The sequence below is a fragment of the Penicillium macrosclerotiorum genome (genome assembly GCF_028827735.1).
Source record: "Penicillium macrosclerotiorum strain IBT 26536 chromosome Unknown utg000006l_segment0_segment0, whole genome shotgun sequence".
Lineage (NCBI taxonomy): Eukaryota > Fungi > Ascomycota > Eurotiomycetes > Eurotiales > Aspergillaceae > Penicillium > Penicillium macrosclerotiorum.
In genome coordinates this window covers 855,110-880,549 of record NW_026643085.1, presented here as the reverse complement: position 1 = coordinate 880,549, position 25,440 = coordinate 855,110, and the positions used below count along the sequence as shown (strand labels likewise).

The 25,440-nt window shown below is 49.1% G+C and overlaps 9 protein-coding genes across 9 annotated transcripts; 4 read left to right on the top strand and 5 right to left on the bottom strand.

The window, feature by feature from the left end:
* Positions 1-868: 868 nt before the first annotated feature.
* Positions 869-4,544, bottom strand: niiA (nitrite reductase niiA; the record flags this gene model as incomplete). Its single annotated transcript, XM_057077328.1, has 8 exons — positions 869-1,868; positions 1,926-2,556; positions 2,611-2,813; positions 2,871-3,395; positions 3,455-3,537; positions 3,606-4,145; positions 4,210-4,357; positions 4,414-4,544. 8 exons carry the CDS (start codon positions 4,542-4,544, stop codon positions 869-871), a joined length of 3,261 nt encoding a protein of 1,086 aa, XP_056932908.1.
* A 640-nt stretch (positions 4,545-5,184) lies between these two features.
* Positions 5,185-8,163, top strand: niaD (nitrate reductase NiaD; the record flags this gene model as incomplete). The annotated part of the gene is made up of 7 exons (XM_057077327.1): positions 5,185-5,467; positions 5,529-5,628; positions 5,681-5,939; positions 6,009-6,244; positions 6,305-6,528; positions 6,588-7,211; positions 7,271-8,163. 7 exons carry the CDS (start codon positions 5,185-5,187, stop codon positions 8,161-8,163), a joined length of 2,619 nt encoding a protein of 872 aa, XP_056932907.1.
* A 275-nt stretch (positions 8,164-8,438) lies between these two features.
* Positions 8,439-9,083, bottom strand: N7462_005608 (uncharacterized protein; the record flags this gene model as incomplete). The annotated part of the gene is made up of 1 exon (XM_057077326.1): positions 8,439-9,083. The coding sequence occupies one exon, from the start codon at positions 9,081-9,083 to the stop codon at positions 8,439-8,441; it is 645 nt and encodes a 214-aa protein (XP_056932906.1).
* Positions 9,084-10,306: 1,223 nt separating this feature from the next.
* N7462_005607 (tubulin gamma complex associated family protein) lies at positions 10,307-13,226 on the bottom strand (the record flags this gene model as incomplete). Its single annotated transcript, XM_057077325.1, has 2 exons — positions 10,307-13,047; positions 13,106-13,226. The coding sequence occupies 2 exons, from the start codon at positions 13,224-13,226 to the stop codon at positions 10,307-10,309; spliced, it is 2,862 nt and encodes a 953-aa protein (XP_056932905.1).
* A 221-nt stretch (positions 13,227-13,447) lies between these two features.
* Positions 13,448-14,532, top strand: N7462_005606 (EAF7 family protein; the record flags this gene model as incomplete). The annotated part of the gene is made up of 4 exons (XM_057077324.1): positions 13,448-13,658; positions 13,727-13,872; positions 13,934-14,123; positions 14,186-14,532. The coding sequence occupies 4 exons, from the start codon at positions 13,448-13,450 to the stop codon at positions 14,530-14,532; spliced, it is 894 nt and encodes a 297-aa protein (XP_056932904.1).
* An 860-nt stretch (positions 14,533-15,392) lies between these two features.
* Positions 15,393-16,986, bottom strand: N7462_005605 (isocitrate dehydrogenase (NAD(+)) IDH2; the record flags this gene model as incomplete). Its single annotated transcript, XM_057077323.1, has 6 exons — positions 15,393-15,464; positions 15,529-16,248; positions 16,313-16,435; positions 16,509-16,595; positions 16,741-16,806; positions 16,900-16,986. The coding sequence occupies 6 exons, from the start codon at positions 16,984-16,986 to the stop codon at positions 15,393-15,395; spliced, it is 1,155 nt and encodes a 384-aa protein (XP_056932903.1).
* A 421-nt stretch (positions 16,987-17,407) lies between these two features.
* N7462_005604 (exocyst subunit SEC5) lies at positions 17,408-20,566 on the top strand (the record flags this gene model as incomplete). Its single annotated transcript, XM_057077322.1, has 3 exons — positions 17,408-17,719; positions 17,833-19,785; positions 19,835-20,566. The coding sequence occupies 3 exons, from the start codon at positions 17,408-17,410 to the stop codon at positions 20,564-20,566; spliced, it is 2,997 nt and encodes a 998-aa protein (XP_056932902.1).
* Positions 20,567-20,754: 188 nt separating this feature from the next.
* Positions 20,755-21,409, bottom strand: N7462_005603 (uncharacterized protein; the record flags this gene model as incomplete). Its single annotated transcript, XM_057077321.1, has 2 exons — positions 20,755-21,213; positions 21,275-21,409. 2 exons carry the CDS (start codon positions 21,407-21,409, stop codon positions 20,755-20,757), a joined length of 594 nt encoding a protein of 197 aa, XP_056932901.1.
* Positions 21,410-22,093: 684 nt separating this feature from the next.
* N7462_005602 (uncharacterized protein) lies at positions 22,094-24,433 on the top strand (the record flags this gene model as incomplete). Its single annotated transcript, XM_057077320.1, has 2 exons — positions 22,094-22,354; positions 22,469-24,433. 2 exons carry the CDS (start codon positions 22,094-22,096, stop codon positions 24,431-24,433), a joined length of 2,226 nt encoding a protein of 741 aa, XP_056932900.1.
* Positions 24,434-25,440: the final 1,007 nt, after the last annotated feature.

Genomic DNA, 25,440 nt, shown 5'->3' with positions numbered 1-25,440 from the left:
CTGATTCCTGGGGTTGAGGTGGTCCACTGGATTCTAGGGCATGCTAGGCCCACCGGCCGCTGTTGATAAACGCACCGCCTCTCATTGGACGTAATCTCTCATCCACAAAGATAGGGATGGAGATGAGAACTCCCAGAGTGTGGGTCATGACAACGATCGGATCCATCAGAACTCCGCGGAAATAGCTTGAAAGAAGCTCTATTCTCTTGCGAGATTGCCCGAGTGGGTGGCAAAGCCGGCGACCTGTGTTCCGAGTCTGGTAGCTCTGGAGGCTGGGCTTCAAGTGATGGAGGGACTGATTCCCCAAGCGTTACCCTGACTTGAACTAATCCCAAGCGATGAGTGGATTGATTGTTCGATACGAACCAGGGCCGAGTCAGCAAAAATTGCAGCTTTGATTAAGAAAAAAACTCTGGGTTTACACAAGTATGGTCTCAAGCCTAATGACTATCCCCCTCTCCACTCCGGTATTCAATTCTCGATCCTTTTTCTCTGAAACAAAAGACGATTCATTCTCTACATATGTAAATATCGATTAAAGATCTAGTAGGGGTTTGTTGATCTTTGGAAAATTACACAATCGCTCCATCAAAGCTAGCATTGCACGCCACAGGGAGTACATTGTGATCTTGCGACTCCACGATAACAACCGTCGGGCGGAGAGAGATATCAATACACTCACGGCTATAGTATTATTGTAACATACGATCGATTTTGAATAGAATTGTTTGAAAAGCTTTTCATGTCAAGTAGAATTGTACTAGGACTGAATCTTTCGCAATTACATTGGAACTTCCAAAAACAATCTGAGAACTCCGATACCCAAATGCATCATCACATACTACCGTATACAGCTTATCCCGGCTCCTTACCAATCAATACCATTTGCCGACTGGACTGGTGGCTTAGGTGTATTCTCCCCCTCGGCAACCTTCTTTCCTTTCATTCCTTTATATCGTTTATCCACCTTGTGAAATGGATCTGGGGCCTCGCCCTTCCTAACCTTCCATTTCTCGGTCCCTAGAACAGCATCCAATTCTTCCACTGGAGGTAACTTCAAGTAGATCCACCCATCCTGCCGCTCTTCCACCGGGAAGGTAGCGATATTCATACTCTCGTCATTTGAACAACGACCTGCCTGGTCACCATTCAACTCAAAGTTGCGTTTGTGATATGGACAAGATACCCAGTACTTGCCAGCATCATCATCACCGATCAGACCGTCAGAAAGAACGAATGCTCGTTTATGAGGGCACATCTGTTGAGTTGCATAGAATTTGCCTTTAATTTTGAACACAGCCAGCTGAGTGTCTCCTCGCTTGACATTCGCTGAGGAAACCTGTGGAGGCTCGTCCGAAAAGTGATCAGCGCGGACCACCGGCTGCCAGGACAGGCTAGACCATTGGTGGCCCCTGAAGTCTTCCTGGGCTGAATTCTTTGGCCAGTAGGTAGGGCGGTTCTGAGAACGTTCTTGGATGACCTCAACGGTCTCAACGGTTTCATCGGTGTTGGCGAACTGTTGGAAGGTCTTACGTCGTTTGGGATCCCTGACGGTCTCGGTCCATTCACAGAAATAGCTGTCTACAAGTTCTTGCATTTGTCGCTCCATGTCGGCACAAATACCCAGCTTGTCGTCAATGATGACCTCTTTGAGGTAGTTGATTCCCCCAGGTAGATTTTCGATCCATCTCGCGGTACGCTGTAGCTTGTCGGCGGTTCGGATGTAGAAGATCAGGTAGCGATCGATGATAGGCATCACCATTTCCGGCGGCACATCCTTAATTAGAAGCTCTGAATGTCGAGGTTTCGCTCCCCCGTTGCCTCCTACAAAGATATTAAAGCCGTTCTCTGTCGCGATAAGACCAAAGCTAAATAAAGTGGTCAGTAATGCGACTACATTTCAAGAGGTTGGAGAAGACACCTACTCCTTGTTTTGCGCTTCAGCGCATTCACGAACACATCCGGACACAGCTGCCTTGAACTTGTGCGGTGCGCGAATGCTCTTATATCTCTCTTCGAGTCGAATTGCCATACCGACACTGTCACCGATGCCGAAACGACACCATGTAGTTCCCACACAGCTTTTGATTGCACGGAGGGCCTTAGCATAGGCATGGCCACTCTCCATTCCAGCATCCACAAGCTCTGTCCATATAGGCAAGAGATCTTGTTTTTTAGCGCCGAACATATCAATTCGCTGAGCGCCTGTGATTTTGCAATAAAGGCCGTATTTCTTTGCGACGGAACCGATTGCGATGAGTTTGTCGGCTGTGATCTCACCACCAGGCACTCGAGGCACAACAGAAAATGTTCCGTTTCTCTGAATATTGGCGAGAAATTTGTCATTTGTATCCTGTAGGTCATTGTATCCTTTATCCATGACATGAGGATTGAAGAGACTCGAGAGAATTGAACCGATTGCCGGTTTGCACACTTCACACCCCAAAGACTCGGGATTGTTCCCTGCAACTTTCATAACATCTGGAAATGTTTTCAGCTGCTTGACAGCAACAACGTTGTATAGATCTGCTCGTGAGTATGGAATGTGCTGGCACACTGCTGAAGTCAGAGTTTATTCACAATATTTGTTGGCCTGGTGGCTGTACTTACAGTGATTCGATACTTCTTGGCCCATTTCTAGCATGGTCTTGTTGAAAATAGATTGTACCAGTGGCAAGCACCCACCACAGCCAGTGCCAGCCTTGGTGCAGGATTTCACGTCGCTCATCGTCTTACAGGTACCATTCTTGATATTCTCGACCACGTCGCCTTTTGTCACATTGTGACAGGCACAGATCTGGGTGCTGTCGTCCCTACACACAGAAAAGTCAATAGATTGATCCATGAGGTGGTTAACAAAAGGAACTCACAAATCATCTGCGTTTTCCTCGCCATCATTCTGAGCCCCAAGAATGAATTGGCTGGGTGGCACTTCCAGCTCCTTCTGTGTCTTGACCATTTGATTCAATTTGAGATAATCCTTCGTATCACCGATCATCATGCCACCGAGTAAGAATTTGCCATCCATGGTGAATAAATATTTCTTATACACCCCACCAAATGGATCTTTATAGGTCAAGGCTTTGACAGAGGGTTCCTTTTCACGAGTCGTCTCTGAGAAGACGTTTGGAATGGAAGGTCGCCGGCCAGGGAGGAATTTGGGACCATCTCGATCAGCGAAAAAATCGCCAAAGGAGGCCACGTCAACCCCCAATAGCTTCAACTTGGTGCTGAGATCCGGGCGAGTGAAGCTTTTTTGCTCTTTATCGGGGTTTGTCAGGTTGTACGCAAGAACGTCTGCCATCTCAATGCCAGGTGCGATAATCCCGAATGTCTGGTTCTCCCAGCTAGCACATTCGCCCACCGCATAGATATCTGGAATGGAGGTTTGCAGACTGCCGAGAAGGTTAAAATCAATGACACTGTGAACTATCAATGTTTTGAAGATACACACCTCTCGTCAATTACGAACCCGCCTCTTTCTGCTGACTGAATACCAGCAGCGTGGCCCAATTCATCTCGGGGCTTAACGCCAATCTGCGGGATGAAAGAAAAGAGACAATCAGCATAATTGACATATCAAACTTAAGCCAAGCAGAACATACCGCGAAACAAATGCAGCAACATTGAATCTGCTCTCCGTCCTCGAATGTAATCCCTGTCACATTATTGTCTGCATCTGTGTTGACCACTGCAACTTGTTTCTGATGCAATACATCCAATCCCAATTCTCGGATTTTTCGTGTGACCAATGACCCGGCATCGCCGTCCAATTGCCGCGCTAAAACCCATTTATTGCGATCAATCAACTTGACGTTCCCGAAGTCCTCCAAGTCGGTCATCGCCTTAGCGGCCTCTAGCCCCAGGAGACCTCCGCCAACTGTAACAGCCGTCTCTCCCTTATGTTGTGATGCAAATTCAATCAAGCGTTCTAAATCGGAGATGGTGCGATACACAAAGATCCCCTTAGCGTCGTGACCGGGTGTGTGGGTGGGAAGGACTGCATCGGAGCCAGTCGCAAGAACAAGAATGTCATATGGAACATTTTCGCCCGTAGATGTTTGCACCGTCTTGTTTGTCGGGTTGATCTCGGTGACTCGTGTGTTGAGATGATGATCGAATGCCCGCTCTTCGAAGGATCCGTACTAATCGAGGCCAGTCTTAGAACCCCCTCTCTTTACTGCACGCTGATGTCCATGTTCAACTTACCCATTCTTTCGGATTGAGATAAAGGTCCTCAATCTTACGATGCTCAAAAAAGGACGACAAGCCCACACGATTGTAGGCGACGTGGGGCTCTTCGCCGATGACCAGAATATCATATCGTTGCGCCGTGTCCTGCTTGATGATTTTCTCGCTGTCTTTTCGTTAGTCTAGGAATTGAGGAATTATCGTTTCCGAGCCTTCGCCTACATCAAGGAAATGGCTACCATGCCCAATCCGACCACTACAATCTTCTGTCGCCTAGAATGGTCCGGGTTGAGACTCGGGCTGGCGCTGCCGTCGATCGGCTCGCCATGTCGCAGCCCATCCAGCAGCGGCATGACGGCAGAGGGGAAAGTGTGGAAAAAATGACGCTACTACACTATGAAAATCGGCTACGACGATAGTTTTAAGAAACTAACCCTCCTTCCAATGATACGGTCTCTGCACCTATAGAGTATCGAGTGTCACAGACCCGGGATATTTAGGGTCCGCGGATGTACAAGGCAATCGGCACTTTGATAACGGGCGCTTGGACTTCCGCGGAGATCGTCTGGTTCGGCTTACGGTTGGCGCGGATGATAAACCATAGTCGCTGATTGGTCACAAATCTATGAAGAGATAAGAGTCAAGAGTGACCGAGCCCCCGATTACTCACGGCGAATCCTCGCATTATGTATTTCATGAGAGAGGCCCAGGCCAGGACCCGCGGAGATGTGCTGGAGATGACACATTGAAGTCTGGTGGAGAGACTTCGCGGACTGTGGGTTTGTAGGGCCGTATTTTGCGTAAGCGACACTAATACTATACGCGATGAATTTTTTTAGCTGATTGCCACGACAAACTGTCTTTCTCTTTATATTTTTTTTTTTTTGCAGCGGAGAATATGAGATGATTCGGAACATTAAATGTCAAATCGTCTTGCCGTTTATTAGAGAATAGTAATTGCCTACTAGCTCAACGATCGGAACTAGTGCCCGCATGCCTAGCACTATTGCCATGGCGTCAACAATCACACAGACTATCCTTGATAAGAGTTCCCAAGAGGTTCTCTTCAAGACATCACAAATTAAGATACATGATCTACCAACTCCAGAAGAAGTCGACATCCCATTACCGCCGCCTTCATTCAATCCGACCGAAATTCTAGATGTCGACAAAGGCACACCAGATAAGCATGTGCCTCGAGACCCTCGCCTTATTCGATTGACGGGTGTTCATCCCTTCAATGTCGAACCTCCTCTCACATCCCTATATAAAGAAGGTACAATGAAGAAAAGTCCGGTTGTTGAGATCTATAAGTCCAAAGAGTAACATTGAAATAGGATTTCTCACATCACCGGAATTGTTCTATGTACGGAATCACGGCCCAGTTCCCCAGGTTCGTGATGAAGACATTCCAAACTGGGAGATAAGCATCGAGGGGTAGGCCAATTCATTCAAGGTGTATTTTTTTCGCTACTAAAACCCTCGTTAGGTTGGTAGAAAACCCGATCACTCTCAGTTTCCGGGAGATTCTCGAGAAATATGAACAAATCACAGCGCCAATCACCCTCGTTTGTGCTGGGAATCGCCGAAAAGAGCAAAACACAGTGCGCAAATCCAAGGGTTTTTCATGGGGCCCTGCGGGTCTCTCGACAGCCCTATTCACCGGTCCTATGATGGCCGATATCATTCGGAGCGCAAAGCCACTCCGCCGAGCCAAATACGTGTGCATGGAGGGCGCAGACAAATTGGTAATACAAATTAATCCCTTGTTTGCAATGAATGAATAGTATTGGAAGGAAGACTGACTAGATGTGCAGCCAAACGGTTTCTATGGGACGTCAGTGAAGTTGAACTGGGTAATGGATTATAACCGAGGAATCATGTTGGCGCATAAAATGAATGGGGAGTCATTACGGCCCGACCATGGTCGACCATTACGAGCTGTGGTTCCAGGCCAAATTGGGGGGCGAAGTGTCAAATGGCTCAAGAAGCTGATATTGACCGACACTCCAAGTGATAATTGGTATCACATAAATGATAACCGTGTACTTCCGTGAGTCCTGTGCATCTACTTCCTTGGTGGCATTGACAGAAATCACTCACAGTCACATAGTACCATGGTATCTCCGGAAATGTCTGCCCAAGACCGCAAATGGTGGACCGACGAGCGTTACGCCATTTATGATCTCAATGTCAATTCTGTTGCGGTATATCCCGAGCATGAAGAGGAATTAGAGTTGTCTACGGCAGGGTCGATGTATACCGCCAAGGGGTATGCATATGCCGGTGGTGGTCGAAGGATCACTAGAGTTGAGATATCTCTGGATAAAGGCAAATGTAGGAACTGCCAGAATTCAAACCAGTTGACAATCCCGAACTAACCTTTGCTCTATTAGCCTGGCGTCTTGCCGATATCGAGTATGCAGAGGACAAATACCGAGAATTTGAAGGTGATTTATTCGGAGGAAAAGTGGACATGTGGCAGCGAGAGACTTGCTTTTGCTGGTCTTTCTGGTCATTGAATATTCCGGTTGCAGACTTGGAGAGCAGCGATGCCTTGCTTGTCCGAGCTATGGATGAGGCATTGACTGCCCAACCTCGCGACATGTACTGGTCTGTTTTGGGCATGATGAACAATCCATGGTTCCGTGTCACTATCACCAAATCTGGCAACAAGCTCAAGTTTGAGCATCCCACTCACCCAGCAAGGGCTGGTGGATGGATGGAGAGAGTCAAGAAAGTGGGCGGAGATTTGACCAATGGCAATTGGGGCGAGAGGCATGAAGGCGAAGAGCCCGCGGCACCTGAGCCAGTGAAGGAAATTAATATGAAGAGAGAGGGCGTGAATCGACAAATCGATCTTGCAGAGCTCAAGGCAAATAGTAGTGAAGAGAAGCCGTGGTTCGTGGTCAACGGCGAAGTGTATGATGGCACAGCATTCCTGGAAGGCCACCCCGGTGGAGCAATCAGTATCACTTCATCAGCTGGACTGGATGTTTCGGAAGACTTTAATGCCATTCGTGAGTTTATCTGTGATGAAATACATGGATTATTGGAATGACTCTAACTCGCATCACAGACAGCGAAACGGCCAAACTAATGATGCCCGATTATCATATCGGCACATTAGACAAAGTATCTCTAGAAGCATTGAACAATCCTTCTACAGCCACATCAGATGAGCCGCGCCCACTATTCCTCCAGTCCCGGGTATGGTCAAAACTCAAGCTCACCGAGATCAAAAATGTTTCTTGGGACACGCGAATATTTGTTTTCGATCTCGAGCACGAGAAGCAATCTCTGGGTCTTCCGATCGGACAGCACTTGATGATCAAGGTCAACGACACCGAGAACAAAAATGAGGCCATTCTTAGATCGTATACACCAATATCAGACACGAATGTACTGGGCAAGCTGGAGCTGTTGGTCAAGATTTATTTTCCCACAGAAACAATTCCAGGAGGCAAAATGACAATGGCCCTCGACAAGCTCGCTCTTGGGGCTGAGATCGACTGCAAGGGCCCAACAGGACGGTTTGAGTACCTAGGAAACGGCGTGGTACTCATCAGCGGTAAAAAACGGAAAGTGACGTCTTTCACGATGATCTGCGGTGGAACTGGCATCACGCCCATCTTCCAGGTCCTCCGAGCGATTATGCAAGACCCCGAGGACTCTACCAGATGCGTTGTTCTGGACGGAAATAGGCTCGAGGAGGACATCTTGTGTCGCTCGGAGCTTGATGCATACGAGGCAATGGACAGCCGAAAGTGCACCATTGTGCATACGCTCACAAAGGGATCAGAGAGCTGGAAAGGTCGTCGGGGGCGAATCTCCGAGGCGCTCATCAAAGAGTATGCACCTCCTGCAGAGAGCAGTATGGCAATTCTTTGCGGCCCGGGGGCAATGGAGCAGTCGGCAAAGAAGATCTTGCTTGACCAAGGCTGGTCGGAGTCAGATCTCCATTTCTTTTAGTGGCATCGATGGACTGTTGTTTGCATGACTTTTGTATTGATACAGCGTTCTATATACACACGCCCATACCATAGGAGTTATATCTGTCTTTAATATCACTGACTGAATCAATTTGTGGAAGAGATTTTGTTCCTAGATACATTTAACGTACTCCGATACATGCACATCCTTGGTGGTCATTACCCCGGGATACTTCATTTTTCATCAGCTTCGATCCAGCTCCTAAAATCATATTGATTAACGCCTGGTTTGGTGCCCCGCAAGTCAGGGCTGCTCTAGAGATAATCCTCAATTGAGCTTTCAGGGGACTGAAGCTCGCTGATTTCATCCCCTCCTTCCAGTCTGTACTTCTCTAATAACATATCTCGCAGGTCAGGATCCGTCTCTGCATAGATCTCGGCCATAATTTCGCTGTGTGCCCCGAGTAGAGTGGCTCGTAGAGGCCCTCGCTCTTTCAGCTTGGACGTGAATATTCTTCCCTCGGGGGTCTTGAGCAGACGATCGATATCATCATACCTCTTTTTGGCCTCATAAAAGGCCGCAAATGTCTCATGATATTCCAGAACTTTGGGCCATTTCTTAATCACAAGCTTTGAGCTGAAGTCGTCAAGCCAAGGCGGCAGGGAGCTCTGAGTAGAATCTTTGACGGACTGGGTAGCGGCTCGCATTCTTCGGCCTGGAGTATCTTCTCTGATGACCTTTTGGACTTTGACAGGTCTGGTGCTGAAGAACTCCTCTCTACGCTTCCTTGCTTGTTGTCCAGGAGACAACGTTGGATCATCAGGCGAGATCAAAGATCGGAGGTCTCCAGCAAGTTTTGAAAACATACATTCATCACTCTTCGATCCACGGGTTGGAGTCAAGAGTCTTGAGGATTGATTGTTTGCTGAGAAAGAGGTGGTGCTCATGGAATTCACCATAGTAGTAGGGTATGAATGAGAAGACTCGGTCTCGATTGTGGGTATATCTTCAACTTCAACCTTGGAAACAGACATGCGAAAGAGGAATTTGAAACCTTTGAAATGGGAAAACTTTGAGTGAGATCAAGCGTAAACGATAGTTTGAAGGAAGTCAAAACACACGTGGATTATTGTGGCTTTTGTGGCTTCTCTGATTGGAATCAGAGGGAAAGTAAAGCGTGGAGAATGGCGACACAAGACTGAAATGAAGTGACTTCGAGATTTCAGGGAGGCAACGAGGTTGACGAAGCTGCGGTCGATGGGAATCAATCGTTCTTGGAAGGGAAAATTTTAACGCAAGAGGCCAAAATAATAATCATTATATTTGAAAGTGGGTCTAGACTTATTGAAGGTAATAATGTTGGTGTGAAGACGAGCTCATTTAGTCCTGAGGGGTATGTTTTGATCTCGCACGATTTGCTCAATAGTTGAAATTAAGGTAAAAGCCGTAGCTAATCAACCGCAGTCCCAAAGAACAAAGTCGAAATATGCCATCAGAACTTGAGGCTATAACATTTTTGGTGAGATTTTCGCTTGACTGTAAATAATAAGACTTTCTCTTTGAAGCAGCTTTTTGGTAACATATTTGGCGTCCTTTACCTTGAACAAGTTCTGGGGCATGATATTTGATAATCGTGTAGTAATATTAATAGTGAATAATTCTATGAGAGTTCTTGAAGCAGACGTTAAACCTATACTGTTCTTTTTGGACGAAATGAAGGATATGACGAGAAAATCGGGTAAAGCAACAAAGGGAAAGGTGGAAGAGGGAACGCAAACGTGGGATGCACGGAGGTTTGAAGCAAGTCACAACGCTACAACTACGGATCAAAAAATCAGAGGAGGCTTAGTTCTTACACTTATTGTACCCGAGCATTACAGGTGTGATTCGATAACGACAGGGCCCTGGAATTTTCAAGACCATAATGCGGTCAAGAGCAGTGATCGTAATAGAGCATACACCTACACGAGAACTACGAGAGGAAAGTTCCGCAAGAAATTTACAATAAAATAAGAAATGGATGAAATATTGATAAACTTTGATGCATTGAGCTTTATTTGGTATCATTAATCATTACACATAATGGCTGGCCTGCCCTTTACCTTCTGATTAATTTGGTGTTGACCTTCATTAAGCGAGATGTGGAATCCACATAGAGTCATCCTTGTAGATTCCCCGAATCTCAATAATATTCCTTTACATCTAGTCTGAGACGGATATGTTCAAAGACACTGGTTGGATCGATACGCGAGGAGAAGAAGGCCTCTGATTTAGCCATGGATTTTGCAGATCCCTTGCCCGAGTCTAGGCTACGCAAATAGCCAAGAAACGCTGACATCTGTTTGCGGAAAGTCGAATACAGATGCAGAACAGTACCCTCACTTTCATGGCGAAGACCGTTTAGCCCATCTGCTTTAGACAATGGGCTAAAAGCAAGAATGGTGCTGAATATTGAATCCAGAAGCTTGGCGGCTTGTGCGTGACGCTTGCTGAGGAAGAATGCAAAGAGCATCTGGTCGAGAACGTCTTCATGGAAATCGCGAAGCCGAGGCACAGAGTGAGCTGCTTCGATTGTGCCATCAATATCTCCGTGATCGAGACAATGTTCAATACGGGAGAGAGTTTTCTGGAAGTGATTCCAGGTCGACCCAATGCCGATTTGAAAGCAGTAGTCACTGATTGCAAGAACAAAATGTTGAGCTTCGATTCGGAATCGTTGGAAGACATTGTGGGTGTCCCCGGAAAGAGAGCCCCGCGCAGTTGAATCACGGACAATTCCCTTGACAACAGATACCATGCGAAGGAGACGGAGTAAGTGTTTGAATAGACGATCATATCTTTTCAAGGAACGTGTCGTAATGAGGGGCTCAAGAGCTTCAGGCGGTTTGTATTGTAGGCGGAGAAAATCCAAGGCTTCGATTGCGTTGGGATCCCGACAACGCTCGATCTCCTCGTCTGTCAACTCGCGGATCGCAAAGCTGAGCCCACCTGGGAGTTCTTTACCTCGGTTTTGGGGTGTTTCGGTGGCATCGGTATCATCTTCGGAGAAATAACAGTCTCCGAGAAGACCGATAAGAACGAGCCGCAATTCTGAACTCGCTGGTGGCCAGGTATCACGGTTGCCGAGGCGTAATCCCGTGTGCACACCGCTACGAACCACGCCAGACTTTCGTTCGCCACTTGCCATTTCGGGATCAAAAAGAGAATGGCTGAGATGAGAAGCGAATGAACCATCTCCCAACAGTTGGAATCGCCATTGGAGGTTCAAATGGTGCCGAACCCTGTGTTCTTTAAACAGATGATGTAAACAGGAGAAATCAATAAGTTGCGCCTGGGAGAAAATGATCGGCGCGAGAGATAGATAGATACCAGATGTCAGGTCTGGACCAAACTGAGCGCCAGCATCCTCAGAACTGTAGCTTGGGTCTCTAGCCTCTTGAAGGAATTGGCCGACCTTATCATTCGAAAGCGCCTTCTGTCCTATGACAGAGCTCGACGCATTCTCTCCCTCATCTATGTCAAACAACTCAAAGGTTTTCTCGAGCACCTGGTCGTCATCAGGGTGGTCATCACTCCGAAAAGCAGGCTCGAAGGCAATAGTTTGTACATCCGACTGTCCGCTATAGTATTTCAAAATTTCGTGGCGGAGATTCGATTCATACTCATTGACTCTTCCCTGGATACGCTCGATATCATTCCATGTAGTCGCACAGTGTAGATGAAGAGGACCTGCTCGGGCAAGCACATCGTGTCGGGCAATAGGGTGATGTGGATGTGACTTTTTTAAAAGTCGCAAGCTTCTTCCACTCTCAAAAATTGTCTGTGCTTGGTCTCGTGGGATAAAGGATGGCATATGTTCGGCCTGGTAGTAGTACTCAGACCGAGCAGATCCAGTTTTGAATTTGGTATTGTCGTTATGATGTTCGAGTTGAACGAATGTCCTTCCCCTTGCTAGCAACTCATTAAGTGAATCTTCCTTGGGCCGCAATCCAATCCAACACTCGACGAATCCAAGCCAGGGCCCTAGTATGCGGATCACAATCTCTTGCACAAGATTCTCCATCCACCCAAATCTGTGCGCAAAGAACATAGCTCGTTCCATGACTATCGATATGATCCGGGCATCAGAAGAAGCCGTCTCTGATGCATGAACAATATCGGACAAAGCACCGATCAAGTCGCCACATCTTCGGAACAGCGTCATGATCTGCAAAACTGAGACCACTTGGCTTGAATAACTTATGATCTGTTGTTCCAAGTTATAGATAATGACAGCGACGGTTCCTCTCAAAGTGGACAAGGAGGGCAGATCTTTGGGCTTGGTTGGCGCGTTCTGGACAAACGTCCGGACTTGTTGCATCTGGGTTCCGCACTGCAAGACGTCCGTTATCACAGTATCTAGCACTGATGAGGTCATGCCGGACACACGTATGCTGTCCATGGATTTCTCAAATGTTTTTGTTTCTTTGTTGTATCGAAAGAGAGCTGAGCTCCATCCGAGTCCCAAGCGCAATAGCGAGCGAATGAAAATATCATTTCGGACTAATTTTTCTTCGATTTGTTGCCCTTTGCTGTTTGCTTTGCGTCTCAGGACAGCATCAAATCCCCCGGCACCCGACTCGCTGAAATATGCCGACACTGGCTCACAAAATGAGCGATCTTGATATCTTTCCCATGTCTTGAGTGGCGCGATATAGGGTGTCTCCTCCTGTAGTGAATCTAACTTCCAGATATCATCGACCTCGTCATTATCTTGGCGGTCATCGGTCGGCGCATCAGACTGCAGTTCAGGCAAAGGGTCGGCGACTGAATCAGTCAAAGATGGAGTCGATTCGAGATTGCTTGACAAGGAATCAAGCTTCCATACTGACTCAATGTTGCCAGTTTCACAAGATGCGTTTTTGAAACCCGAGTCCAGAATGCCTATGCCGAAGACCGAACGTCATTACCAGCCGATGCGCTGTCGAAGTGAGTCACGTACCTGACAAGTCTGCGTCCCACGGTAAAGCCTCTAGAGGCTGCAAAGCCTCAATACTAAATTTGGAAAGCCTCCAGAGGCTTTCACTGGAGAATGGGTCAGGCAGATGATCACCTGAGTCCATTGTGAGCCCATTGCCAGCGAGTCCTGTCGCTGTGTGGTTGTTGGACGCGTTTGAACCTGATAAAACACGGTCCCGCACCGCTGGTGGCTATCGTGCACGGGCCATCCGATAACAGAAACTCATCAGAGGTGCGTTCCTGCAGCTTGACGTCCCCCATTCTCCGCGTAACGGAATCGTCTATTTGTCTTGTGTCGTGTCTCCAAAGGCTACACACGATTGCAATGCCTCCTCGAAAGAAGACCAAGCGCGCACATTCTACCAGCCCACAAGATGATGCGCCGGCCCAATCGAACGCGAACACCCCAGGATCAAGCGACAGTGCCGACAAGGCCGAACCAGAGCCCAAACCCGAGTACGATTTGATCAGCGACCCCTGGACAGATGAACAAGAGACAGCACTCCTGAAAGCAATTATAAAATGGAAACCCGTTGGTGAGTTATGAATTGCTTCTTCTGTGGGGTGAAATGGTTCGACAAGCTAAGAGACTTTGTCCCTGCAGGCGTGCATAAACATTTTCGCATGCTCGCGATCGCGGACTATTTGAAGAGCCAAGGATATGCTCCTTCGTATGCCGAACATATGCGCATTCCAGGGATATGGAAGAAGCTAGGTTCACTGTACAACCTCGAGGCCCTTGACGAGCGGGTGAGTTATTTATTCAACGGCTTCGCTGATATCGCCTTCGTGGTTGCTAACTGTTTTCAAGGAGGACTCGGTCATCACAGATGGAAACGACGAAGACGAAGAACCGAGTGAAAGATATTGGCCCTTTGAGCTTCCATATGACGAATATGGCGACATGATGTTTGAGAGGCGGTTAGCAATGGAAGGATCTTCGTCACCTATAAGCCAACCCGCAGAGTCTCGACGAGGCAGCACCGTCGCAGATACGGATGGTCAGTTGAAGAACCTCGCATCTCGGCTTTTGCCCAAAGGCTAACACAGAGTCCCTTTACAGAGCCGCGCTCGTCGCCCGCCCCGTCTCGGGGTCGTAAATCGAATCGCAGCACTCGACAGCCGACCCGAGAAACACGTTCAACAAGGTTACAGGTAGAAGTTAGCTCTGGAAGTCAAGGGAAGGCATCCGACGAGGAGGAGGATTCTGGTGAGGAGACAGGCGCAAACGAAGAAGGCGACGAAGGCGACGAAGGATCCGAAGGGGAGAAGGATAGCGATGGCGAAGAAGAGGAGAGTGAGAAAGGAGGCTCACGAAGCACACGAGCGCAGGCATCAAGGTCCAAACAAAAAGATAACAAGAAGGCCTCCACAAGTACAGCAGCGCGCCGTACTGGACGTCGACGTTGATGCTCAAAGAGCCCAACCTTTTCGTCCTCGGTTTTTTTGTTTGATACCTCAGGCGCCCCCAGGAAGATTGTTCAATCTTGTCTTCCGGGTTTATTCGCTGTTGTTACCTTTTTCGAAATATTTCCTCCAGATACCACCTATAATACCATTTGTCTTGATCCTGACAAAAGACTCCTCGCTACTTAAGCCCTATTCCCGACCACATCTTTCTACATATATACAGTACCTGTCATCATAGCTCCAACCTTATATATTCTCATTTCACATGATCAAGTAGTTTTGTCCATTTAAATCGATTGTACTATTAGGCCAACCGCCTCGGTGATTGGTCTGCAAAATGTTCGGATGAGAAAAAAAAAAAAAAAAAACAACAGTCCCATCATCCTTTGGCACTCTTCCTTATTCTCCTTGAGCTTCGCAGACTATATAATTATTCTCATTGGTTCTTTTTGTCCCCCACCAGCCTATTTTATGGCTTGATGAAGTACTCCATGCAGGTTAGTGTGATCATGTATTTTAGCCTCGGTTTTTTGCCAGGTACTTCACGGTGACAGTGGCAGTTTTAATCCATGGGTCTTGATCTTTGACTTGTGATTGATCGCATGTCAAATTGATGTCGATATGATGTAGAGTTCCTTCAGCCTGTTGGAGGAATGCTACAGAGCTTATATATACTTTTTACATGATTCTATAGATCAGGTCCACACCAGAAACCATCGGGATCTAACAATCTGCTAGCGTAACTACACAAGTAGGTATATTTCGATCGCTATAGGAAGTCTAATGTCGTTCGAGGGTACAAGGGAAAAAGTTCAAAAAGGTGGGGTCATAGTACAGAAAATCCAAAAGAGCGACTTGGTTTACAGGCGCTTCATGATGGCCTCAGCGTACTGGTGTGTCTTGGCGTTGCCACCAAGGTCACCAGTAAGGGTCTAGAGTATGTAAATTAGCTGTGTTCAGAAGATCCAGGAAAACAAGAGGGTTATCAAAGCTCACCTTGCCCTCAGCCAGGGTGTCGAAAGTAGCCTTCTGAATGCGAGCGGCGTGGTCGTGGAGACCCATGTGCTGCAGCATCATGATGGAGGACAGCAGCAGGGCAGTGGGGTTGGCGAGACCCTTGCCGGCGATGTCGGGGGCGGAACCGTGAACGGCCTCGAAGATGGAGCACTCGTCACCAATGTTACCAGAGGGGGTCAGACCAAGACCACCGATCAGACCGGCGCACATGTCGGACAGAATGTCACCGTACAGGTTAGGCATGACAAGGACCTTGTCGTTGTAGGGGGTGGGATCGGTGACGATCTTAAGGCACGAGTTGTCCAGCAGCTCAGCGTCGAACTCGACATCGGGGAAGTCCTTGGAGATGTCGCGGGCAGTGTTGAGGAACAGGCCGTCGGACATCTTCATAATGGTGGCCTTGTGCACAACACGAACCTTCTTCTTGTTGATAGACTCAGCGTACTGGAAGGCGAAGCGCAGGACACGCTCGGAGGCCTCCTTGGTGATGAGCTTGATGCTCTGAACAACACCATCAACAACAACGTGCTCAATACCGGAGTATTCACCCTCGGTGTTCTCACGGATCAAGACAGTGTCGACGCCATCGTAGGGGGTCTTGAAGCCGGCAATGGAGCGGCAAGGACGGACGTTAGCGAACAGGTTGAAAGTGCGGCGCAGAGTCAGGTTGAGGGAGACGTGACCCTTGCCAACGGGGGTCTAAAGTAAAATGAATTTAGCAAGGCCGATTGTGGTCAAAAACGCGTCGAAAATTAACACATACGGCGAGAGGACCCTTCAGGGCAACGTAGTTCTTCTCCACACTCTTGATGGCTTCGTCGGGGATGGCGGTCTTGCCATCCTTCAGGATGGGGGTGACATCAACGGGCTCCCACTTGATCGGGGCCTACAGATGCGCTTAGTATTTCGCTTGTCTTTCATGCCGCGATACGCTCCTTGCGACAGGGTTGCTCTCATACCTTAGCAGCCTCGAAAATGTCCTTAACTGACTGAGAAATCTCGGGACCGATACCATCACCCTCAATCAGAGTCACGGTATACTTGCCCTATTAACCAAATAAGAAAATAGCATCAGTATCATAGCCACGGTTCGTTGTCTCTGAAATGGAAGTTGTGCCTGTCTGAGTTCGGCGCGCGGCTGGCGCCGGCGCCTAGGAGGGAAAAAAAACGAGATTGGCAGTTCGAACGTACATCAGAGCCCTTCTGGCCCTTGAACTTGGCGACAGCGTCATCGGGGGAGGTGGCATAGCCGCGCAGCTAGAAGTTTCAAATAGATCAGTCAATTGCGTGTCCAAGATATCGAGAGCGACTGTGTCGGTGCGAGGAGGGGGGTTGGATTGGGGTCGATACCTGCGACACGGGGGTCACGAAGCTGGGGGCCACACGGGCCGACCGCAGGCACTGGCGAGCAGCAGAGAAGTTTCTGGCGGCGAGCATCGTGAATAGATCCCGACAATCGGCTGTGGAATGAGGAATTGGATGGTGGGGAGGAAGAGAGGAGAGGGAGAAGGGGACGAAAGAATCGAGTTTCTCGGCGCCGCCCCGATCCGACCGGGACGCAGACCGCATTGGTGGTTTGATTCCTTTCCCCCGGCTACCCGAGTCCACTCTTGTCTCTGTCATTGGTGCCGCCTCGCCGACCACCGAGCTGGAGCTTCATGTCCTGTCGCCCGGACATCTTGGTATACCGTCGGTTCTTCGCTGGAGTATTTGATTCTCTCGGTCTCTTCCTGCCGACTGCAGTCTCCTGCAGGAGGTGCTGACCCCTTGACTTTCAATTCCCGTTGGAGACCCTGACGCCAACTCGATCCGTCTCCACCGCCGACCAGCACCCCCAATACTACACCTACTAGTCGCCATGGCCGATTTGGATGTTGCTAGCCACTATAACCTGCCCTCGGAATTCCCAGAAGAATGGCCGGCAGCGTTGGATGAGGCCGATCAGTCTGATGAGGAGCCCACCCAACAGTCTAAGTCCCGACCCCGCAAGTCGCGATACTTCGCACTAGAGCGTACCCCGAGCGACTGGAGGAGCAACTTTGGGTCTCGGAGAGGCAAGGATGCCAGGGAAAAGCCACAGAACGATGAGCCTGATCCATTGGGAGCCGGGGACAGCATCTTGCGCATTTTGAAAAGTCGGGGGTTGCGCTTGGAGGAGGAGGGGGGAAGCGTTCACGATTCTTACTGTCATCGACCTCCTTCTCGCCAGCCCTTTTTCTATCCCAAGCTCACCACGAGGCATCGATAGAATCGCTCATGGATGGCCTCAATCATCTATCGCAGTCCATTGACGAAAAGTCAGCATCCCTGAAGGTGCTTGTTGAGGCGAACTTCGAGCGTTTTGTGCGCGCGAAAGCGACTATTGATAGTGTCTACACGGAAATGCGGGACCAGGGAGTCGTCAAGGAGCAAAGCCTGGCCCCTCGCAGGTCAGGGCACTTTCGAAGCTACTCTGGCCAGCACCGGAGCGTGTCCCCCTCCCCCATATCATCACCATCTGGCGTGCCAAAGAAAACCGCCCTAACCAAGGAGAGCGAATATGGTATGAAGGGAATCCGAGGCCCGCTGGTCGAGGCCTCTGTCAAAGCAGAAGAAGTTTGGGGACCTGCTCTTGGAGGGCGAGATAGAGAACAGATACTCAAATCCGTCGTGGAAACCATGGAGAAAAACCGCGATGTATATGAGATTGGGGGCCTCTTGTCAAAGTCCATCCAGCAGCGAGATTACGACTCGGTTTTTGAACAATATACCAAGGCAAGAACACTGGCAAACCGGGCGAAAACCATTGTGGAGCTAGCTTCTAGTTCTCGTCGACAATTGACCGATTTTGAAACACATTCAATTCTCGCCATGGGCAAAATGTGGATGGATGTTGACCAGCAAATCCAGAATTTCAAACGCGATCTCTGGAGACGTCTCGGCGACGCACCGACGACCTCTACGACAAGCACTGCCTCGGGCCCAATCGAAGAGCATATGGAGTTAATTGGCGCGTTGTTAGAACTGGGTGTTGAAAATAACCCCATCTGGACATGGCTTCTTTCTCGATACGAGTTCCTCAAAACAAAAATCACGTCGTTCTGCGAACGATGCAAGGTGGAAATTGAGATCTTGAGGAGAAGGCTTGCTGGAGGCGAAAAGCCAACGCCTCAGGTCACGGCGTCTTACCTACGTCTTGCGCCCCGTGATGGAGCAGCTGAGGTTCCAGAAAGATTGGACTCGGACCAGGTCATTGAGTTGTGGGATTGTATTCAGGCATTTCTCACTCGGCTCCTATCTTCGCAAAGTGGTCTACTAGGCGAAGTGCTAGACTTCTGGGAAGTGGCACAATCTTTCATTGATGGCAGCCGACAACGGCTTCTCCCTGCTGGATTTGAAGGCGAGAGCCGCAAGCACCATCGATTGACTGCCGAGAATGTCCAGGAGCTTGAGAGGGGCGCTGTAGAGTTGGTGAATCTCATCCGTGAAAACGTTCTGAGTCTCTTCAACGAGCCTCCAACGGATGATATCTCGCTCCTTTCATCCCCGATCCCGGCCAGTCCGACAAGCCCAGCGTCAAGAGGGATCACTCCGACTGAGTCCCGGTTTAAATTAGACCCAAAGAACTTACCAATCCCGGTACCTAAACGCGGCGAGCACTGGGAAGGCTTTGCATTCTGGCCACCCTTTTCCAACTCACTCAGCGGTGTTCACTACCTCAGCAAGTTTCTTGTCATCCTAGGCACGGCGGCCAGTGAAATGGCTGCTCTGCGTCCAGTTAGCGATTCCGGGCCGATGAACGACCTTTTGAAGGCCCTTGTGAGCATTGCACGAGAACGCTCTGCTCGTGTGGCTTGCTCTGCCTGGAGTAAAGATGCCGAGATCTGCAAGATGCTAGAGGATTGGACTCGTGACTCGGAGAAGAGAGACCTGACGAAAATGCCAGGCTTATTTGTAGCTTTCGAAAGCGCTATCCTGACTGGCATGCAGAAGATCCTGTATATCTCCGAGGCCATGTCGAAGTCTGGTTCCATTGATGTTGTTACCCAGCCGCCAGCCAAGCTTCTTCAGATGGTTCGCGCCCAGTTTGTTTCAAGTGTTTACAAGGCACTTAGTGGGTTGGTCGAAAATGCAGAGCGTCCCACGGCCTCTGATGAAGGAAATGAATGGGTCATTTCCAGGCCGGTTATGACGAGCCAAGCTATTGACGCCGCTTTGTCCGTGCTTGCCGCCGATTCTGTCGATTCCTGCAATCGGGTAAGCATGATCTCATTATCAAGATGTCTCGTTGCTAACTGTAATTTAGAATGTACGCATTCTACTGACTTTGTCCAATCTAAAAGCTTTGCAAGCCGAATATGTCCCACAACTGATTGCCAACTTCGAGACTGCATTCTCCGTCAAATTGACTGAAGAAAGCAAGACTGTTCGAGATGTGCTCAAACAGATCGAAGATCGGCTGTTCGAATCTTACACCAAGCCCACCATTGCCACTCTCGATGAGACCATCAGCACTGGTATAGCAGCTGCGGACTGGGTCCCAGTGACTGATCGACCTGATCAGGTTCGACCTTATGTATACAATACCATGCTGACACTGGTGCTGGTGCACACGGAGATTTCGACCACTATCCCATCTACTGTATCTCCAAGTTCTAGTCGTTCCTCACCCAACACTCCATCATCACTGCTTGTTACTGTGCTCACGTATCTCTTGTCACAAGTTTCTTCATCGCTGCTCTCGGCCTTCCGCTCTCGGTCTTCTTTCACCCTGGCGGGCCTGATGCAGGCTACTTTGGATACTGAGTTCATAGCACAAACCTTGTCCCAATATTCTACTGAGGACGCTTCTGGCATCCAAAGCCAGATTTATGTGGAGTTGGACCGTCGGACTACAAATGAAGCTCGTACCAAACTCCAGGCGGAATTGAGTGAGATGCGAGTTGTGCTGAAACGGTTGCGAGACCGCACAAAGGGAGAATTTGCCTGCTTCAAGAAACCTCGCAGCGGAGCAAACAAGCCCCCGGTCTCTGCATAGCCATGTTTCAATCTGGAAGATCTCGTTCTTCGACAAAGACTATATATCATGAAGCGTTCATACAATTTCTTTTTTCCATAGCTCTGCTCTTTTGAACCAAACAGTAACAATCGGGTATCACAAATTTTGTTTGCCAGCCGTAACCTATCTTTTTTCCCATGCCAGGTGTGGCTGTAATGACTCTTGTACTAGCCAACCATTCGCTGCACTCGACTTAGCAGCACTTTGCTCTCTCGTCCAAGTCTCCGCTTTCCAAATTGATCCGGTCGCCGTGCCCGTGCCATCGCTTCGCGCTCTTTCTGCTTTGCCTCAATTTCCCGTTTGCGTGCCTCCGCAGCTTGTTTTCGCTGTTCTGCGAGCTGGATCTCCTTCGAGAATGCAGATGGCCTTGGCTTCCGCTCCTTCTTCCCGGCGTTATCCCGAGAGCGATGTTCTCGTCGAGGGGCCGGCTTTGCTTCTGGTTCTGGTTCTGGCTCATTCAACATCGCTACGCGGTCGGGGTGTAATTCCAAAGATGCAGATTCCGGCTCGTCGTTCTTTTCTTCGTCGGCGGTCGTGTAGACAGACTTGGGAGTGCCGGCAGCGACTTCTTGCGCCTTGATCTTGGCATAGGCCTTTTTCACTTTGGCTTTTTGGATCAGATCGGACTTTATTTTTGGGCTAGGAATATATTTTGTTAGTCAAGGCAATTCAATGGTAGGGGTCGACTTTACTCTTGCGACGATATGTGCCATCGGGCAGGTTCGCAGGACCGACACTGAAGCCCTTGCGCTTCTTGATCGCATTCTCTGTCCGGGGTTCTGCCGAGGTCTTTTCGATCTCACGAGGGCGTTTGGGAGCCATCGTAATGTCAAGTCTAGTCTGGGTTGCTTTTTGTTTGAGTGGACGTGCTGCAGCGCGGTTGGAGAAAAGAAAAAAAAAGGCGGCGATCGACGTCGGAACTCCCGAAAAAAGCGGAGAGCCTGGGACCCATACAAGCGGGCTCACATTTAGATTCGCGATCCTCTTACGATACATTAAGTTAAGAGAAACAGAAGTAAATCCGAAGTTACAGTTGGAGTATTTATTCATATTCTATGCAAAATTTGCAAGGTTTTCTCTGTCTTGGAAGGTTAAATCGCCTTGTCATGAAGGCTGGTTTCCGAAACTGCATCATGCGGACGCCGATGAATCATCCGAGACCCACGAGATCCATGACATGATTTCACTGTCCAACTTTCCCTCTTCTTCCCGGACTCTTCCTCCGACATCCTTGCTAAACTCTTCTTCCTTCATTTTGTATCTTAATCTCGCATTCTCTATACCGCTCTCTTCCTTGCCAATCACCTCGGACGGAATTCCTCCCTCCCACCCTCTCCCAGATCGTGTACCCGCTCTCGACGTACACCGCATTTCCAACCCAACCAGCTAGCCAGCACCCCACCACGGCACCGCCGGGTCTGGTTTCGAAGTGCTCGCCACGTCGGTGGCCTCCTGCAATGTCCGACTCGACGTTTCAAAACCCATAGCCTGCTCAACATCGCCACCATGCCCCTTTTTCACGACCCCGATCGCCCGCAACGGCATGTGTGGTCTGGCACCGGCGGCGAGTCGGAGCAGTTAGCCCCAGGGTCCTCTCAAGCTCTGTCAGACGAATACGGCAGTAGTATAGACTACGGTACAGCTTCAAATAGGATCGACATGGAGTCCTCATCGGCGGAGCTTTCTCCGACCAGCTTTTGGGCAAACGATCGACAGCAGCTCATACAACACATCAAAGAATCGTCGCCCTGGAGGCTGCAATACAAGGTACACCACCTTTCTAGCTACAAGCTGCCTATAAGCCCTCCTTTTGGGCCCTTTCCCCCCTTGATTTTCCTTCTCCATAAGTTGTATCATGATTGGAGCTAACGCATGATACAGTCGCAAGACCGCGGTGATGCTGAAGTTTATATGTCTCATCACTCATTTAACAACTTGGAGGCCGATGGGACGTTCCAGGAGCAGGTCTCTGTGGATCAAAATCTTGCATCAAATACCGAGGAGTTAGGGTCGCCGGTCGACATTCAGAGGCCTCGCTCGGCTCTACATTCCGGTGACTTTAGAGAAGGCACCCCGCACCATGAACAACAATCACGCCTGCCAGGCTTTGCAGGACAAAGCCCAGTCTCTGCCTTTCCCCGCCTCGGTACTTCTCCGACCACCCCATGGTTTGCAGCCTCTATCTTCCCAGGCACCCCACGAGAGGCAGATCCCTTCCGTCCAAATCATGAACCGAGGCTGCCTCTGGAAACTCGTTCGAGGGCACCGTCGCTTGGGTCTTTCTCCTCGAGCTATGTTCTGAAAGCTCCCACGAGCCCCCTCGTCTATCAAGCAAATAATACCGACCTTGATTTCTCACCCCGAGTTGACTCGACCGAGCTTCCTGAGCCCCTAGAGAGAGCTAATCGACGCCGAACGCTCCCTCCTGAGACCTTTCGACAGCTTCAATCCTCGCCTCCGGGCTCGCGATCTGTCAATCTCCGCGGTCCTTGTGCGGCTACTCGACAGGAGGGATTTTTCCAGCCACATCACTCCCCTCGCCGATCTCTGACCTCGGCCTATAGTCTTCAGCTTGCTTCTACAGTGAGCACCTCGGCCTTTAGGGCGCGGAGGCCTTCCTTTGTTTCCGATGCCTCGCCCAAACCGCATGCGCCTATGGTTGGCTCATATGAAGAATCTATTCTACGTGGGCGTATGTCCATGAATCCGTCCAAACCATTGGATTTTACGGCTCAAATCGGGGTTTTAGGAAAAGGCAAATGCAAAGGACATTTGAGATGTCCTCCACATGTCACAGTTCCTTTCCCTGCAGTCTTTTATAGCTATCCGACCTCTGGCAGCGGCCGCTCCATCTCCGATGACAGTCCGAGTCCATATGTTGGGCAGATTGATTTGGAGAATTCCTTGCCCAAAGATGAAACAAGCACGGCCCGGCGCCGTAAAAGACATTTTAGTCCATTAAAGAATCATGGTGATAATGGTAAGGATGAAGGGGGTACTGCGCAGCACTCAGATACCGAGACACGACGCCGTCGGGAAAAGAAGAGCCGCAGGGCGGAGTCGCCCAGATGCCCCTCAGGGGGGAGCTACCGCATTCCTCAGCAAGGCCAATTGCAAATAGTCATCAAGAACCCCCACAAGACTGCAGTGAAACTGTTCCTTGTGCCATATGACCTCAGTGACATGGAACCTGGCACCAAGACATTCATCCGGCAAAGAAGTTATTCGGCAGGTCCGATAATCGACATGCCACTGAATGTACGAAAGAACTATGGAACGGATCGCCCTGAAGCTTCTCTAAACGCTACGGAAGATCCCAAGGATAAACCGATTCTTCGGTATTTGATCCATCTCAACATTTGCTGTCCGGCTCGCGGACGTTTCTACCTACATTCGAGTATTCGGGTTGTCTTTGCAAACCGAGTTCCAGATGGAAAGGAGAAGCTACGGAACGAGATCCAATTGCCTGAACCTCGATATAGCCCATATAAGCCCAGCCGAGAACCCAGTCTTTTGGCCTCTAGTGCTCGTTCGGCAATTGAAAAGGCCTCTCGCAGGCGGAGCGCTGGTCAGAGCACTATGTCATATCTGCCCACATATGCCCCGTCGCCAAGTAATGGCCCGTTGCATTGGGATGCCGCAGAGTCGGTGGGACTTATAAACTTACCGGAAATGTCTCACCATTCCGACCCGAATGTTTACAACAAACTTACCAAGGGTGACGTTGGGTACGGAGGGTACCCTTACCCCTCCAGCCAAGGCGGCTCTGAGAATGGTGAGAGCTTGCTTGCCAAGAGGCTGCGTGGTTTGGATGTCCACAGGCAGGAGACATTTGACAGTAACTGAACCAGGAAAAGAAAGGAATATTTGGGCTTTGACATCGGCGATATCTTAGGTCTCCGCCATATTGTACCCACCACCACATACCGGTCGCAACATTGTCATGGCACCTTGCCTGGCTGAGGCCAATAGTATAAACCTTCTACTCGATCATTGCAAGCCTGGTTCTATTCTTTACCTTCCATTACAAACGAATACCGCGAGTATGGCTGCGCTGGTCTGCAGCCATATCGATGTGACACTAACCTATCATCCACAGCAGCCACTGGCTGGAACAGTGCTCCACTCCACTGGTACCGGTGCATCTCTCGTCTCCTTTGTAACCTGGTTGTCTCTCGTTGCATTCCATTTGTCCTCTTTCGGGGTTTTTTTCACATTAGGGTAGGCCAGGCGCATGGGTCATTGAGTATATACCCTTTTATTTATTACATCGCCGTTGATTCTATTCCTTATTACTCATCGATTTCTTTGAATTAACATTGCCCTGAAAATTTTGCACTCCTGATCTAGACATGTGCTGCACATTCTTTAGGTATTACTCCCAATTCCTAATTCCTCAAAATGAATTCTATACATACACAGATGCACAGCCCATGGTTTAATATCCATGTTTTGATCGATCCGTAGGCTTGAGAAGGTTCTTGGTCGTCCTTTCTAAACAAATCACTTTGCATTTTGTTGCTACTGGTTTCCAATGGAAAACAGGTCCTGGTGTACAGGAAATACCTTCGAAAAAAACATTCTCTTGGTGTAGCTGCAAATGAGCATATTTCATAAAGTAAATCTGTACTCTAAACCTGGATGCTTGATCAAAGCCATTTACAGCCTTTGTCGACGGCATGCAAAGTTGAAGTCCAATGATACATGTTTGATTATTTTCAAAACAATAGGAGTAGACCTTTATTCTTGCAATATATCTACAGAGGCGCTAGGTACAGCAATAAAGATTAAAACAGGTGATGAAAGCAGGCTTCACCAGGACCCAAGGGTGCGCAGCCATCATGAGTGCGCAC